Consider the following 16,757-nt stretch of genomic DNA (forward strand, 5'->3'; position numbering starts at 1 on the left):
TAGATGTTGAACATGGATGGAGCAACCATCTCAAAGCTCCCTGTTTGAGTGGTGATGGCACGATCATCAGCATAGGTGAAGCTCTCTGTCCCTTCTGGCAGTGGCTGGTCATTTGTGTAGATGTTGAACATGGATGGAGCAACCATCTCAAAGCTCCCTGTTTGAGTGGTGATGGCACGATCATCAGCATAGGTGAAGCTCTCTGTCCCTTCTGGCAGTGGCTGGTCATTTGTGTAGATGTTGAACATGGATGGAGCAACCATCTCAAAGCTCCCTGTTTGAGTGGTGATGGCACGATCATCAGCATAGGTGAAGCTCTCTGTCCCTTCTGGCAGTGGGTGGTCATTTGTGTAGATGTTGAACATGGATGGCGCAACCATCTCAAAGCTCCCTGTTTGAGTGGTGATGGCACGATCATCAGCATAGGTGAAGCTCTCTGTCCCTTCTGGCAGTGGGTGGTCATTTGTGTAGATGTTGAACATGGATGGCGCAACCATCTCAAAGCTCCCTGTTTGAGTGGTGATGGCACGATCATCAGCATAGGTGAAGCTCTCTGTCCCTTCTGGCAGTGGGTGGTCATTTGTGTAGATGTTGAACATGGATGGCGCAACCATCTCAAAGCTCCCTGTTTGAGTGGTGATGGCACGATCATCAGCATAGGTGAAGCTCTCTGTCCCTTCTGGCAGTGGGTGGTCATTTGTGTAGATGTTGAACATGGATGGCGCAACCATCTCAAAGCTCCCTGTTTGAGTGGTGATGGCACGATCATCAGCATAGGTGAAGCTCTCTGTCCCTTCTGGCAGTGGGTGGTCATTTGTGTAGATGTTGAACATGGATGGAGCAACCATCTCAAAGCTCCCTGTTTGAGTGGTGATGGCACGATCATCAGCATAGGTGAAGCTCTCTGTCCCTTCTGGCAGTGGCTGGTCATTTGTGTAGATGTTGAACATGGATGGAGCAACCATCTCAAAGCTCCCTGTTTGAGTGGTGATGGCACGATCATCAGCATAGGTGAAGCTCTCTGTCCCTTCTGGCAGTGGCTGGTCATTTGTGTAGATGTTGAACATGGATGGAGCAACCATCTCAAAGCTCCCTGTTTGAGTGGTGATGGCACGATCATCAGCATAGGTGAAGCTCTCTGTCCCTTCTGGCAGTGGGTGGTCATTTGTGTAGATGTTGAACATGGATGGAGCAACCATCTCAAAGCTCCCTGCTTGAGCAGTGGTGCCAAACCACATCAGGCATGGGCAAACTTGGGCCCTCCAGGTGTTTTGGACTTCAACTCTCACAATTCCTAACAGCCTATTGTGTTTAAGTGCAGGCCAAGGTCTTTAGGCACTGCACCCAGTGTGCCAATCACCACTGGGACCACCTTGACTGGGACTGTGGTGCAGCTGGCTGGGTGTCAGCTGCATTAAGATCACTACTGACCGAAAGGTCATGAGTTCGAAGCCAGCCCGGGTTGGAGTGAGCTTCCAACCAAATTGTGTAGCTTGTTGTCGACCTTTGCAACCCGAAAGACACCAAATTGAAAGGGATAGCCAATACTCCAGAGGACAGGAGCAGGATTCAAAACAATCTTGACAGATTAGAGAGATGATGGGCCAAAACTAACAAAATGAAGTTCAACAGGGACAAATGCAAGATACTCCACTCAGGCAGAAAAAACGAAATGCAAAGAGACAGAATGGGGGACGATGAGGCCTGGCTCGAGAGCAGGGCGTGGGAAAAAGATCTTGGAGTCCTCGTGGACAGCAAGTTAAACATGAGCCAGGAATGTGATGTGGCGGCTAAAAAAAGCCAGTGGGATTTTGGCCTGCATCAATAGGAGCATAGTGTCTAGATCTAGGGAAGTCATGCTCCCCATGCTCTTTTCCGCCTTGGTTAGACCACTTTACCTGGAATATTGTGTCCAATTCTGGGCACCACAATTCAAGAGAGATATTGACAAGCTGGAATGTGTCCAGAGGAGGGCGACTGAAATGATCAAGGGTCTGGAGAACAAGCCCTATGAGGAGCGGCTTGAACATGGATGGAGCAACCATTTCAAAGCTCCCTGCTTGAGCAGTGGTGCCAAACCACATCAGGCATGGGCAAACTTGGGCCCTCCAGGTGTTTTGGACTTCAACTCTCACAATTCCTAACAGCCGGTAGGCTGTTAGGAATTGTGAGAGTTGAAGTCCAAAACACCTGGAGGGCCCAAGTTTGCCCATGTCTGTTCTAAGTGTATTTCCATCACAAACCTCTCCAAGTTTTTTACCAATGCGAGTGTGTGCCTTTTGGTCTTTCCACAGTGAACAACGTTGGCATGGCCCATACGATGCCGTCAGAGTTCCTGCAGACCCCTGACCTCAAGAAGGTGACTTCCATCTTTTCTGTAAAGTGTTATCATCTCTTAGATTTGTGCACCGTATAGCATTTGTGCCAACGCATTGCTACTGAAGATTTTGAGAGTAGGTTCAGTTAGCTGACCACCCTAACCAACATGCTGCCTGCCAAAAACATATAACCTTGGTTTTGGAGTTATTTACTGAGAGATATTCCTCTTAGTAGTAGGTACTGAAAGCCTTCAGAAGGTTTTAAAGACCCAACCAAGATAGGGAGAAAAGCACCATATCGTCTGCGTACATCGGGATGGAAACCATTCCTAATAATAATAATAATAATAATAATAATGTATTGTCGAAGGCTTTCATGGACGGAGTCACTAGGTTCTTGTGGGTTTTTTCGGGCTATATGGCCATGTTCTAGAGGCATTTCTCCTGATGTTTCGCCTGCATCTATGGCAAGCATCCTCAGAGGTAGTGAAGTCTGTTGGAATTAAGACAATGGGTTTATATATCTGTGGAATGGCTGGGGTGGGGCAAAGAGCTCTTCTCTGTTGGAGCTAGGTGTGAATGTTTCAACTGATCACCTTCATTAGCATTTGAAGGCTTGGCTGAGCCTGGGAAAATACCCTGTTGAGAGGTGTTAAGATGTGCCTGGTTGTTTCCTCTCTGCTGTTTTTGCTGTTGTAATTTTAGAGTTTTTTAATATTGGTAGCCAGATTTTGTTCATTTTCATGGTCTCTTCCTTTCTGTTGAAATTGTCCACATGCTTGTGGATTTCCCTGCTTGAGCAGTGGTGCCAAACCACATCAGGCATGGGCAAACAGAGAAGCCATTGAAATCCACAAGAAGCATGTGGACAATTTCAACAGAAAGGAAGAGACCATGAAAATGAACAAAATCTGGCTACCAGTATTAAAAAACTCAAAAATCACAACAGCAAAACAGCAGAGAGGAAACAACCAGGCACATCTTAACACCTCTCAACAGGGTATTTTCCCAGGCTCAGCCAGGCCTTCAAATGCTAATGAAGGTGATCAGTTGAAACATTCACACCTAGCTCCAGCAGGGAAGAGCTCCTTGCCCCACCCCAGTCATTCCACAGATATATAAACCCTTTTTCCTATTTCCAACAGACCTCACTACCTCTGAGGATGCTTGCCATAGATGCAGGCGAAAGGTCAGGAGAAATGCCTCTAGAACAGTGGTTCTCAATCTTCCTAATGGTGTGACCCCTTAATCCAGTCCCCCATGTTGTGGTGACCCCCAACCATAATATTGTTTTCGTTGCTACTTCATAACAGTCATTTTACTACTGTTATAAATCATAATGTAAATATCTGATCTGCAGCATGCATTTTCATTCACTGGACCAAACTGGGCACAAATACCCAATACACCCAAATGTGAATGCTAGTGGGGTTGGGGGAGGATTGATTTTGTAATTTGGGAGTTGTAGTTGCTGGGATTTATAGTTCACTTATAATCAAAGAGCATTCCGAACTCCACCAGCGATGGATTTGAACCAAACTTGGCTCCCATGACCAATGGAAAACATTGGAAGGGTTTGATGGGCATTGACCTTGAGTTTGGGAGTTGTAGTTCACCTATATCCAGAGAGCACTGTGGACTCATGCAATGGTGGATCTGGACCAAACTTTGCATGGATACTCAATATGCCCAAATGTGGAGTCCGGGGAAAATAGATCTTGACATTTGGGAGTTGTAGTTGCTGGGATTTATAGTTCATTACAATCAAAGAACATTCTGAACTCCACCAACCATAGAATTGGCTCAACCTTCCCACATGGAATCCCCATGACCATCGGAAAAGACTGTGTTTTCTTACGGTCTTTGGCGACCCCTCTGACACCCCCTCGCGACCCCCTCAGGGGTCCCGACCCCCAGGTTGAGAAACACTGCTCTAGAACATGGCCCCATAGCCCAAAAAACCCCCACAAGAACCTAATAATAATAATCTTTATTTATACCCCGCTACCAACACCACTCTGCCCTCACTGCCAATAGCACAGCAGCCCCCTGTGCTATTGGCCCTGTATTTTTTTCGTTTTTAAGCCACTCACGACGACATGAGCATTTTTATATATATAGATACTAGCTGTGCCCTGCCACGCGTTGCTGTGGCCTATAGTAAAACTTATCAAAGTTGAGGTAGATGTCTGGACTATTATGAAAGAGAGGTCCCTACCTATTCCTTCCCCCTTTTCCTCCCCCTTTCTCTCCTTTCTTCCTTCTCTCCCTCTTTCTTTCTTTCCTTCTTTCACTACTTGGTTTCATCCTTCTCTCTTTCCTTCATTCCCTCCCCCTTCCTTCCTTTGCCTTTCTTCCCTCCCTGTTTGCTTCCTTCTTTCACTTTTTATTTCCTTTTATTTCACCACCATCATAACAATAACAATCATGCAATGCATTGCCTCTGGGACCTGACACCTCTCCCATTCCCCCTAAAAGGGTCTCAGAGGAATAATAGCATCATCATAATAATAGAAATAACAACCTTTACCCGCCACGTGTTGCTGTGGCCAATCTTCCCTCTTTCTCTCCTTCTTTCCCTCTCTCCGTCCCTCCTTCCCTCCTTCCCTCCTTCCTTCCTTCCTTCCTTCCTTCCTTCCTTCCTTCCTTCCTTCCTTCCCATCTTTCCTTCTCCTCTTCTTTCTCTATCTCTTTCCTTCCTTCCCCCTTTTTCTTTCTCTTCTGCTGTCTCTCTTTTCTTTCCTTCCATCTTTCCTTTTCTTTCCTTTTCTTCTTCCTCTAACTTTCCTTCCTTCCCCCTTTTTCTTTACCTCCCTTTCTCTTTCTTCCTTCTTTCCTTCCTTCCTGTCTTTCCTAGATTTTGACAGGGCGGGAAGGGGCGGGGTGGGGTTTGGAGGTGGCGTGAAGTAAAAGGAGGTAAGATTGGGACAGGGGAATGATGGAGCGTGGGGTTGCGTGTGTGTGTGCGGCGGCGGGGGGAGTGATGGAGCCTGGGGTTGCGTGTGTGTGTGCGGCGGCAGGGGGAGTGATGGAGCATGGGAATTTTGGTTAAGTTTCGTTGGGGGATTTTTGAGTTTTGTTCTTTTGCCGTTTTGTGAGTGTGTTGCTGTGTTGTTTTTCATTTTGAGTAGATATGTTTGTACCTTGTGGGTTGTGTTATGGGCATGGGAATTTTGGTTAAGTTTCGTTGGGGGTTTTTTTGAGTTTTGTTTCCTCGTTGGATGCCCCTAACAAATTTATATATATAGATGCATAAATAAATATCTATTTTTCCAATATCTCCCCATCACTTGGATAAATGAAACCAATACCAAACCGTATTTTCCCCCCTTTTCTTTTTAGTACATTGGCAACTTGGTGAATTGCAACATCCTTTCGACCGTGAAGGTAGGTGGAATGCCACCAGGTTTCCTTCTGGTTTGTGGGATGTCCTTTTTTTTAGAGAACTCAACTGAGATTACTCTTTTCTTTATAGATGACAGAAGCCATCCTTCCTCAAATGGTTGCCAGGTAGGAGACAAAGAGAGCCCTCCGTCTCAAGGGGAAAAGCTGTAGTAGATGTTGTTTTGGTAGATAGATTTTTTTTGTCGTGTCAGAACAACCAGTCAAATTATATTACATTTCTAACAGTAACAAAGCAAACAAGCAGATTACAGAATTTGTGAGTATGAGAGTTGATTAAATGTCCTTTGACCAGTATCTGGCCACTTGGAGTGCCTCTGGTGTTGCCGCAAGAAGGTCCTCCATGGTGCATGTGGCAGGGCTCAGGGTGCATTGCAGCAGGTGGTCAGTGGTTTGCTCCTCTCCACACTCGCATGTCGAGGATTCCACTTTGTGGCCCCATTTCTGAAGGTTGGCTCTGCATCTCGTGGTGCCCGAGCGCAGTCTGTTCAGTGCCTTCCAGGTCGCCCAGTCCTCTGTGTGCCCAGGGGGGAGTCTCTCATTGGGTATCAGCCATTGGTTTGGGTTCTGCCACTTTTGGACTCTCGCTTGCTGAGGTGTTCCAGTGAGTGTCTCTGTAGATCTTAGAAAACTATTTCTAGATTTAAGTCGTTGACGTGCTGGCTGATACCCAAACAGGGTATGGGCTGGAGATGTCTCTGCCTTGGTCCTTTCACTCTTGGCTGCTCCTTCCCGGCGGATGTCAGGTGGTGCAATACCGGCTAAGGAGTGTAATTTTTCCAGTGGTGTAGGGCGCAGGCACCCTGTGATAATGCGGCATGTCTCATTAAGAGCCACATCCACTGCTTTAGTGTGGTGAGATGTGTTCCACACTGGGCATGCATACTCAGCAGCAGAGTAGCACAGCGCAAGGGCAGATGTCTTCACTGTATCTGGTTGTGATCCCCAGGTTGTGCTTTCGTATGATATTGTTTCTAGCACCCACTTTTTGCTTGATGTTCAGGCAGTGCTTCTTGTAGGTAAGATAGGTAGATAGATAATGCACTGCTAGATAGGAATGCATTGGAGTTTATTTATTTATTTCAGAAGATCTTAGCAACCTTGATGGTTCATAGGGGAGAATACGTTTGGACAGATAAACTGGGCCGGAACTGTATAGGGTTTTGTAGGTTCAGATTCCATCTGAACATGAGGAAGAACTTCCTGACTGTGAGAGCCGTTCAGCAGTGGAACTCTCTGCCCCGGAGCATGGTGGAGGCTCCTTCTTTGGAAGCTTTTAAACAGAGGCTGGATGGCCATCTGTCAGGGGGTGATTTGAATGCAATATTCCTGCTTCTTGGTAGAATGGGGTTGGACTGGATGATGGCCCAGGAGGTCTCTTCCAACTCTTTGATTCTAGGATTCTATGAAAGCAGTACGTGTGAAAAAGATCTTGGAGTCCTCGTGGACAACAAGTTAAACATGAGCCAACAATGTGAGGCGAGGAATGCTGGGTGTTGTGGTCCAACCAGGTCAACAGAGAAGTATCAAGACGCACCATGGGACAGGGATTGTATTGGATTTGGGCTCTGGGTGGGCTTGTTTTCAACTTTTGCAGTGTTTTGGAGAGTCTGTAGCTAGACGTGGACAGCTTTAGGAGGAATGGGACCTCTAACTCCCTGCTATGCTTCTCTTCGTAGGAAGAAGGGGATCATCATCAACATCTGCTCTGCATCCGCCTGGAAACCCATCCCCTTAGCCGCAGTGTACAGCGCCAGCAAGGTGAGACTAACACTAAGCAGGGTGGTTCAGCTTCTACCCCGCAAATCGATTACTCTGCTTGAGAGACCCCGTTCCCATTTCTCATGTTTCCCAGCACTCCTGTGAAACTCAATGTGGGTTCACTGCCCCAACGGCACAGTTGTGCAAGCTATTTGGGAGGGAAAATGCCATTCCAAGAGACCCATGTGGACCGTTCACTGTCACATGACACTTTTCTTGCTTCTCCTTTCAGGCCTTCATGGATGTATTCTCGCAGGTGTTAAACGTGGAATACAGGTCTAAAGGCATCATTGTACAGGTATGTTGCAACTGAAATGCTCTTTCAACTCCTGCTCCCCCCCTACTCTCCCTCTTCCTCCTCCTCTTCTCCCTCCTCCTTCTCCTTATTTGCTTTCTTTCTCATCTTCTGTCTTCTTTTTCTTCTTTCTTCTACCACTGCTACCTCCTTCCCCTCTTCTTGCTCTGCCTCCTCCCCTCCGTCTCTTTCTCCTTATTGTTCCTTATCTTTTCTCCACCTCTCTTCCTTCATCTCCCTTTTCTTCTTCTTTCCTTTTGTCCTACTCTGTCTTCTTTAGCTTCTTTCTTCTCTCTTCCTTCTTCTTCCTCCTCCTCTTTTTTATCTTCTTCTGTCTCCTTTTCCTTCTCTTTCTCCTTCTTCCTTCATCTTCTTTTTCTTCTCTTCATTCTCTTCTTCCTTTTTCCCCTCCTCCTCCTTCTCCCCCTTTTTTTAGCTTCTTTTCTTATCTTCTTTCTTCATTCTCTTCTTCCTTCTTCTCTCCTCTTCTTTCTTTTTATTTTCCTTTGTCTCCTCCTCCCCCCTCCTCCTTCTCCCTCTTCCTCTTTTTTATCTTCTTCTGTCCATTTCCTCCTCCTCCTCCTCCTCCTCCTCCCTTCATCTTCTTTTTCTTCTCTTCGTTCTCTTCTTCTTTCTCTCTCCTCCTCCTCCTCCTCCTCCTCCTTTTTCTTCACTTCTTTTTTCTCCTCTTCCTTTGTCTTCCTTTGTCTTCTTCTTCTTCTCTTCATTCTCTTCTTCCTTCTTCTCTCCTCCTCCTTCATTTTATTTTCCTTTGTCTCCTCCTCCTCCTTCCCCCCTCCCTCCTCCTCTTTTTTATCTTCTTCATTCCATTTCCTTCTCCTCCTCCTCCTTCTTCCTTCATCTTCTTTTTCTTCTCTTCGTTCTCTTCTTCCTTTTTCTCTACTCCTCCTCCTCCTCCTTTTTCTTTGTTTCTTGTTTTCTCCTCTTCCTTTGTCTTCCTTTGTTGTCTTCTTCTTCTTCTTCTTCTTCTTCTTCTTCTCTTCGTTCTCTTCTTCCTTCTTCTCTCCTCTTCCTTCATTTTATTTTCCTTTGTCTCCTCCTCCTCCTTCCCCCCTCCCTCCTCCTCTTTTTTATCTTCTTCATTCCATTTCCTTCTCCTCCTCCTCCTCCTTCTTCCTTCATCTTCTTTTTCTTCTCTTCGTTCTCTTCTTCCTTTTTCTCTACTCCTCCTCCTCCTCCTTTTTCTTTGTTTCTTGTTTTCTCCTCTTCCTTTGTCTTCCTTTGTCTTCTTCTTCTTCTTCTTCTCTTCGTTCTCTTCTTCCTTCTTCTCTCCTCTTCCTTCATTTTATTTTCCTTTGTCTCCTCCTCCTCCTTCTTCCTTCATCTTCTTTTTCTTCTCTTCGTTCTCTTCTTCCTTTTTCTCTACTCCTCCTCCTCCTCCTTCTTTGTTTCTTGTTTTCTCCTCTTCCTTTGTCTTCCTTTGTCTTCTTCTTCTTCTTCTTCTTCTTCTTCTTCTCTTCGTTCTCTTCTTCCTTCTTCTCTCCTCTTCCTTCATTTTATTTTCCTTTGTCTCCTCCTCCTCCTCTTTCTCTGAAGCGCCAATCTTTCTCTCTACCAACCCTTTGCCTTCGTCCTGCTTCCATCCTTGGGTCCATCTTTGGAACTTGACCTCCCGTCCTTCCCTTTTCGAGAGAGTGAAAGCACCTTTGTCCTTCCCTTGGGCCTCCTTTTCCCTCCTCAGAGCATCCTTCCAATCCTTGTCGACACCAATATGGCCAGGCACATAAAATTATGGACTCCAAAGATATCTCCCGAGGTCTTTGCCCACAAAGCCTTGAACACCGTGGGTTTCACCAGCAGAACCACCGGGTCTCTCTTCCACAGCCTGCAGGTGAGTTGGGGACAAGAGCCCCCCCCCCCCAAAAAACCCTCACTTTCCTGGTCAATAAAACCCCTTGGAAGTGTCCCAAAGACCACAGAATCCTTCTGGGACGCCTTGCCGGAATTGGCCTTGGAGGGACTGTTCTGCTGTGGCTCCGGTCCTTTCTGGAGAGTCGTACCTAGATGGTGTTTTTGGGAGACACCTGTTCAGCTCCACAACCATTGTCTTGTGGGGTTCCTCAGGGTTCAATACTGTCCCCCATGTTGTTCAACATCTACATGAAGCTGCTGGAGGAGATCATCCGGAGTTTCGGGGTACGGTGTCATCTGTACGCAGATGACATCAACTCTGTCACTCCTTCCTACCCAGGAACTGAACCGATGCTTGGCTGCTGTGACGGTCCGGATGAGAACAAACATGAAAGCATTGCATTGACCTTTGGCACCTTTGGCTTCTCGCTTGCTGGCCAAGCGAGTGCTTCTCCGGAGCCTTAATTGAAACTAAATCCAGACAAGACAGAGGTCCTCCTGGTCAGTCACAAGGCCAAACAGGGCATAGGGTTACAGCCTGTGCTGGACAGGGTCACACTCCCCCTGAACACGCAGGTTCGCAACTTTGGAGTGATCCTGGACTCATCGCTGAGCCTGGAACCTCAGGTCTCGGCGGTGACCAGGGGAGCATTCGCACAGTTAAAGCTTGTGTGCCAGCTGCGCCCGTACCTTGGGAAGTCTGACTTGGCCACGGTGGTCCACGCTCTGGTTACATCCTGTATAGACTACTGCAACACTCTCTACGTGGGATTGCCTCTGAAGACTGCCTGGAAGCTGCAACTAGTCCAACGTTTGGCAGCCAGGCTATTGATGGGAGCAGGGTACTTTTATATAGGTCTTCTCGACCTCCGGAGAGGGACTCAGGCCGGTTTACAACAAAGATTCATAAGCAATAGTTAAAAACATCACACCCCATAATACACTAATCCATAAAATACATTAAAAGCAATCATATAACTACATAAGGCCAAGTCGTCAAAATGAAATCACAATTCATCACCATCTGTCCGTGTGGTCAAGAGTTATTGACTCATCAAATGCTAAATTCCAGAGCCAAGTTTTCACCAGCTTTCTATAAGTCAGGAGAGAAGGGGCAGTTCTAATCTCCAGTGGGAGAGAGTTCCAGAGCCGAGGGGCCACCACCGAGAAGGCCCTGTCCCTCGTCCCCACCAGACGCAGTTGCGAGGGTGGTGGGACAGAGAGCAGGGTCCCTCCAGAAGATCTTAACAACCTTGATGGTTCATAGGGGAGAATCCGTTCGGACAAGTAAACTGGGCCGGAGTTGTTTAGGAATTTATAGGTCAACGCCAGCACTTTGAATTGTGCTCAGAAACTAATTGGCAGCCAGTGGAGCTGGTGCAACAGAGGAGTAGTATGCTCCCTGTACCCCGCTCCCGTTAGTAATCTGGCTGCCGCTCGTTGGACTAATTGCAGCTTCCGAGCAGTCTTCAGAGGCAACCGCGCGTAGAGAGCGTTGCAGTAGTCTATACAGGATGTAACCAGAGCGTGGACTACCGTGGCCAAGTCAGACTTCCCAAGGCATGGGTGCAGCTGGCGCACAAGTTTTAATTGTGCAAAAGCTCCCCTGACCACTGCCGAGACCTGAGGTTCCAGGATCAGCGATGAGTCCAGGATCACTCCCAAACTGCGAACCCGCACCTTCAGGGGGAGTGTAACCACGTCAAGCTCAGGCTGTAACCCTATTCCCTGTTCAGCCTTTCGACTGACCAGGAGTACCTCTGTCTTGTCTGGATTTAGTTTCAATTAAGGCTCCGGAGAAGCACTCGCTTGACCAGCAAGCGAGAAGCCAAAGGTGCCAAAGGTCAACGCAATGCTTTCATGTTCACAAAGGGTATTTAGTCTTGTAAACTGGCTTTTAGCAGTTTTTGTCAGTCCAACATTGCTCTTCCCATATTAACTTCTGGAGATTTTCCTTGGCTTTTAGCAGCGCGCTTCTGGCTTCCTGAGTCTGGGATTCGGGTCTTGTTTTCAACTGTTTACCATGGACTTTTGTTTGGCCATTGCTAAAGGATTATGCTTCATGTTTTTGCCTTTGGATCTTGGGAACATTGCCTTTGCATTTAAGTCTCTGTTTTGCCTATGGACCTATTGCATTTCTAGTTCTTTGTTTTGATTTTGCTTTTTTCAATAAACTACAAAAGCCTACAGCTTTGGCGTGGTGGTGTCTGGAGAAAGGTGAATACTATCCTGAGTTGCAACAGCTTTCATGGTCGGAATCACTGGGTTGTTGTAGGTTTTTTTCGGGCTATATGGCCATGTTCTAGAGGCATTCTCTCCTGACGTTTCGCCTGCATCTATGGCAAGCATCCTCAGAGGTAGTGAGGTCTGTTGGAACTAGGAAAATTGGGTTTATATATCTGTGGAATGACCAGGGTGGGACAAAGGACTCTTGTCTGCTGGAGCTAGGTGTGAATGTCTCCACTGACCACCTTGATTAGTATTTAATGCCTTGGAAGTACCTGGGGGGAAAATGAACAAAATCTGGCTACCAGTATTAAAAAACTCAAAAATTAATAAACAATCAGGCACAGCTAATCACCTCTCAACAAAAAGATTCCCCCAGGCACTGCCAAGCCATCAAATGCTAATCAAGGTGGTCAGTTGAAACATTCACACCTCGCTCCAACAGACAAGAGTCCTTTGTCCCACCCCGGTCATTCCACAGATATATAAACCCTTTTTCCTAGTTCCAACAGACCTCACCACCTCTGAGGATGCTTGCCATAGATGCAGGTGAAACATCAGGAGAGAATGCCTCTAGAACAAGGCCATATAGCCCGAAAAAACCTACAAATACCCAGTGTAGATGTACCTTGAGCCACTCTGCCGATGACCTTGCCTCTGCCAAACTTTTCCAAAAGTGATAATACTTAACTTTCTTCTTTCTTTGGCTTTTGGTTCAGCGCAACATAGAAAATATTATTTTCCCACCATCCTTGCTGCACACGACCTATGGAATGTGGATACATCGGAACATGACGAAGGCCCTTTTTAAATAACGTCATTACCATTTCCTGATGATTCCTGTGGAAAGGAGCTGGACCAGGACCAGGACCGTACGGAGCAATCAGGTCGCCATGTTCGAAGCCAAATCGTATGTTGTCGAAAGGATGGTTGCATCACAATTTAATAAATTCCTCATTATGCATTCTGAGTGGACAAGTATTATTTGCTGCTATAGTTCTATGCGGTTACCCCTCCTTTAAATATCCACATTGTGCTTCTGTTGACCCTGGCTAGTTTTTGGAGATTCCTGACACTGGCTGCAATGTTTTAGTCCTACCTTTGTTATAGAGCAGGAATTTAGGAGTCAATCAGACTCATTAAAGAGTTCGTTACCCTGGCGAGACAGAGAGAAGCACCCAATCCCTGATTTTTCCCAATAAAGGTTCTCACCAAGTTGAAGGAAGTGCCACCGAGATGTTTATTAGCAATTCAGCTGAAAACGATGCAGAGTGGCAATCATTCGCCAAGCAGAGCATGTGGTTACAGAAGTAAAGGCCATTTTTATAGAAAATACAGAGTTGTGAGTTTCAAAATTCCCGCTCCCCCCCTCCCACCCATCTCGAAGGGGATTGGCTGACAGCTGGGAGGAGGCTTGGCCATCCTCCATGCATAAGGGCCAATCACATAGCTTTCATGGGGTGCCAGAGCCTATCAGGAGGCTCCTGCTGCCTCGATGCTCCAGTGAATCAGAAGGGAGGGAGGCGGGATGAAGGTAAACAATGCATTCTGGAGTGGATTATGGAGTTTTAATGTCCTTAGGCTTATTGAGGCTGTGTTGCAATCCAGAGCAGGGAACGAGGCCCTAAGATAACTATCCACCACACTTGACTGTGAAAAACAATCCTTTTTATTGAAGAAAAATGGTTACAAAATAAAGGAAAAATGCAAGTCAAAAGCCACAGCAAAATCAGCAAACATGAATTTAAATGGACAAAGCAAAACCCAAAGCCACACTGTAAAATACTGGAACCTGTTAGCAATCCACTAACCGTACTTGATATCCTAGAAATCTTTCAAGACCATGGCCAGGGAAACCGGGAAAACTGCCAAGGTCTTCATCAATCTGAAACGATGTCTGAACTGAGAAAGTCAGCTCGGCGGAAGGCACTTAAAGCCGAAGAATTGGTTCCGTGAACCGCCCCTCTGCTTTGAAGCCATTGTTTGTATTTCTTTTCATCGGGAAGACCTACGCAAGCTGAGTGATTTATTCCTGTCTTGCCAAATCTGGCCCCTTCTGTTCTCATTAAAGTTACCAGGTGCAGAAGGGAGTGAAAGGTCATGGCTTCCCTCTGAAACATTCTCATGAACACTGGTACTTTCATTTTCCAAATCTACAGAAGTTCCTTCCTCACTAATTTCAGGAACATTGGCATTTTCCAAACCTACAGAAGTTTCTTCCTCACTAATTTCAGCAGCAGTGGCATCAAGAGGTACATTTTCATTAGCATCAGTAAACATATTTTCATTAGCATCAGGAGGAACAAACAGAGAATCAGGTTCAAGTTCAAACTCAGGCTGAACCCCAACAGGCTGGGGATCGGCCTTCCAGGGAAGCCACTTTATTGTCCTGAGATGGGTCTGTGATAAGCATTGATGGCTTAATCCAGGTTTTCCTCTTACAATCAGATAGGGCACAAAGGGGGAACTTTTGTGGATGTCCTTAGTGGGAAGATTTGAAAGAAAAACGGCTTGGAGGAAAAGAGGACTTTCCTAAGGTCGTATTCCCCCCATGGTTATATGATTAAAAAGTCTGCCAAATGGAAATCCTAATGGTGGCCCAACTCCAAAGTCAAAAGGATTTCCTTGACTATTGTCCATGCAAAGAATGTCCAAAGAGAAGGGTCTTTTTATGATCGCTGATTGCTTTTCCAGAACCGGGCAGCTTCCTTGTAGATTTCCCCCAAGGAGAGGGGAAGGGGGCAAAAGGCCAGGGCAAGGTCAAATACATAAAGGGAAATATAGAAATACAGGATAAAATAGGAAAATAAAGAAATCATAATACAGAGAGAATCATAGAATCCTAGAATCAAAGAGTTGGAAGAGACCTCATGGGCCATCATCCAGTCCAACCCCATTCTGCCAAGAAGCAGGAATATTGCATTCAAATCACCCCTGACAAATGGCCATCCAGCCTCTGCTTAAAAGCTTCCAAAGAAGGAGCCTCCACCACACTCCGGGGCAGAGAGTTCCACTGCTGAACGGCTCTCACAGTCAGGAAGTTCTTCCTCATGTTCAGATGGAATCTCCTTTCTTGTAGTTTGAAGCCATTGTTCCATTGAGTCCTAGTCTCCAAGGAAGCAGAAAGGAAGCTTGCTCCCTCCTCCTCCCTGTGGCTTCCTCTCACATATTTATACATGGCTATCATATCTCCTCTCAGCCTTCTCTTCTTCAGGCTAAACATGCCCAGCTCCTAAAGCCGCTCCTCATAGGGCTTGTTCTCCAGACCCTTGATCATTTTAGTCACCCACCTCTGGACACATTCCAGCTTGTCAATATCTCTCTTGAATTGTGTCCCACTTTCTCTCCTGTCCCACTTTCTCTCCTTCCTTCCTTCCTTCCTTCCTTCCTTCCTTCCTTCTCTACCCTTCTTTATTTTCTTCCTTCCCTCCTTCCCTCCTTTTCCCCCCTTTCTGTCCCACCTTCTCTCCTTCCTTCTCTATCTTTCTTTCTTTCCTTCTTTCTCTCCTTCCCTCCTTCTTTCCCTCTTTCTATCCCACCTTCTCTCCTTCCTTCCTTCTCTACCCTTCTTTCCTTCCTTCTCTCCTTCCCTCCTTTTTCCCTCTTTCTATCCCACCTTCTCTCCTTCCTTCCTTCTCTACCCTTCTTTCTTTCTTTCTCTCCTTCCCTCCTTCTTTCCCTATTTCTCTCCCTCCTTCTCACCTTCCTTCCTTCTCTACCCTTCTTTATTTCCTTCCTCCTCTCCTTCCCTCCTTCTTTCCCTATTTCTCTCCCTCCTTCTCACCTTCCTTCCTTCTCTACCCTTCTTTATTTCCTTCCTCCTCTCCTTCCCTCCTTCTTTCCCTATTTCTCTCCCTCCTTCTCACCTTCCTTCCTTCTCTACCCTTCTTTATTTCCTTCCTCCTCTCCTTCCCTCCTTCTTTCCCTATTTCTCTCCCTCCTTCTCACCTTCCTTCCTTCTCTACCCTTCTTTATTTCCTTCCTCCTCTCCTTCCCTCCTTCTTTCCCTATTTCTCTCCCTCCTTCTCACCTTCCTTCCTTCTCTACCCTTCTTTATTTCCTTCCTCCTCTCCTTCCCTCCTTCTTTCCCTATTTCTCTCCCTCCTTCTCTCCTTCCTTCCTTCTCTACCCTTCTTTATTTCCTTCCTCCTCTCCTTCCCTCCTTTTCCCCTCTTTCTCTCCCTCCTTCTCTCCTTCCTTCCTTCTCTACCCTTCTTTCTTTCTTTCTTTCTTTCTTTCTTTCTCTCCTTCCCTCCTTCTTTCCCTATTTCTCTCCCTCCTTCTCACCTTCCTTCCTTCTCTACCCTTCTTTATTTCCTTCCTCCTCTCCTTCCCTCCTTCTTTCCCTATTTCTCTCCCTCCTTCTCTCCTTCCTTCCTTCTCTACCCTTCTTTATTTCCTTCCTTCTCTCCTTCCCTCCTTTTCCCCTCTTTCTGTCCCACCAAGTCAGGTGGCCTTTTGCAGTTGACAGTTCATGATTTTGTCCATGTGTATTGTTTCCAAATGCCAGCTGAGATCTTTCAGCATGGCACCCAGAAGGTGAGAAGGAGGGAGAGAAAGTGGGTGGCTTTGCTGTGCTAGCTGTCAGCTCTGGTTTGGAGTGCAGTTTTCTTGTACTGACTCTTTGTCTGCTGTGCTTTGAGAAGTTTCTAATTATTGACTTCATTCAAAGCACGTTCTTGGCTTTCCTTGACATCTTCTGCCAGGGTGTGTTGTTCTTCTTGACTTGCAAAAGTCCTCTGCCACCAGACGTTCTAGACAGATAGAGCAGGTCAACATCAAAGCGAGGAGGTCATGAATTATGAATAGTCATGAGTTTTCTTGATTTTCTGTCCAAATTGTCTTCAGCTGAGATCTTTTGGCACGGCACCCAGTTTGCTGAT

The 16,757-nt window shown here is 46.4% G+C and overlaps 1 protein-coding gene across 1 annotated transcript in view; it reads left to right on the forward strand.

The window, feature by feature from the left end:
- Positions 1–12,821, forward strand: part of LOC137095671 (very-long-chain 3-oxoacyl-CoA reductase-like) — a 41,904-nt gene extending 29,083 nt beyond the window's left edge. The window contains exons 7-13 of the mRNA XM_067462442.1: positions 2,295–2,359; positions 5,661–5,705; positions 5,794–5,828; positions 7,400–7,481; positions 7,714–7,779; positions 9,479–9,628; positions 12,594–12,821. Coding sequence (XP_067318543.1) covers positions 2,295–2,359; positions 5,661–5,705; positions 5,794–5,828; positions 7,400–7,481; positions 7,714–7,779; positions 9,479–9,628; positions 12,594–12,689 — 539 coding nt within the window. The 3' untranslated portion in view covers positions 12,690–12,821. The remainder of the gene's footprint in view (positions 1–2,294; positions 2,360–5,660; positions 5,706–5,793; positions 5,829–7,399; positions 7,482–7,713; positions 7,780–9,478; positions 9,629–12,593) is intronic.
- The last annotated feature ends 3,936 nt before the right edge of the window (positions 12,822–16,757 follow it).

The sequence above is a fragment of the Anolis sagrei genome, chromosome Y, assembly GCF_037176765.1.
Source record: "Anolis sagrei isolate rAnoSag1 chromosome Y, rAnoSag1.mat, whole genome shotgun sequence".
Classification (NCBI taxonomy): Eukaryota; Metazoa; Chordata; class Lepidosauria; order Squamata; family Dactyloidae; genus Anolis; species Anolis sagrei.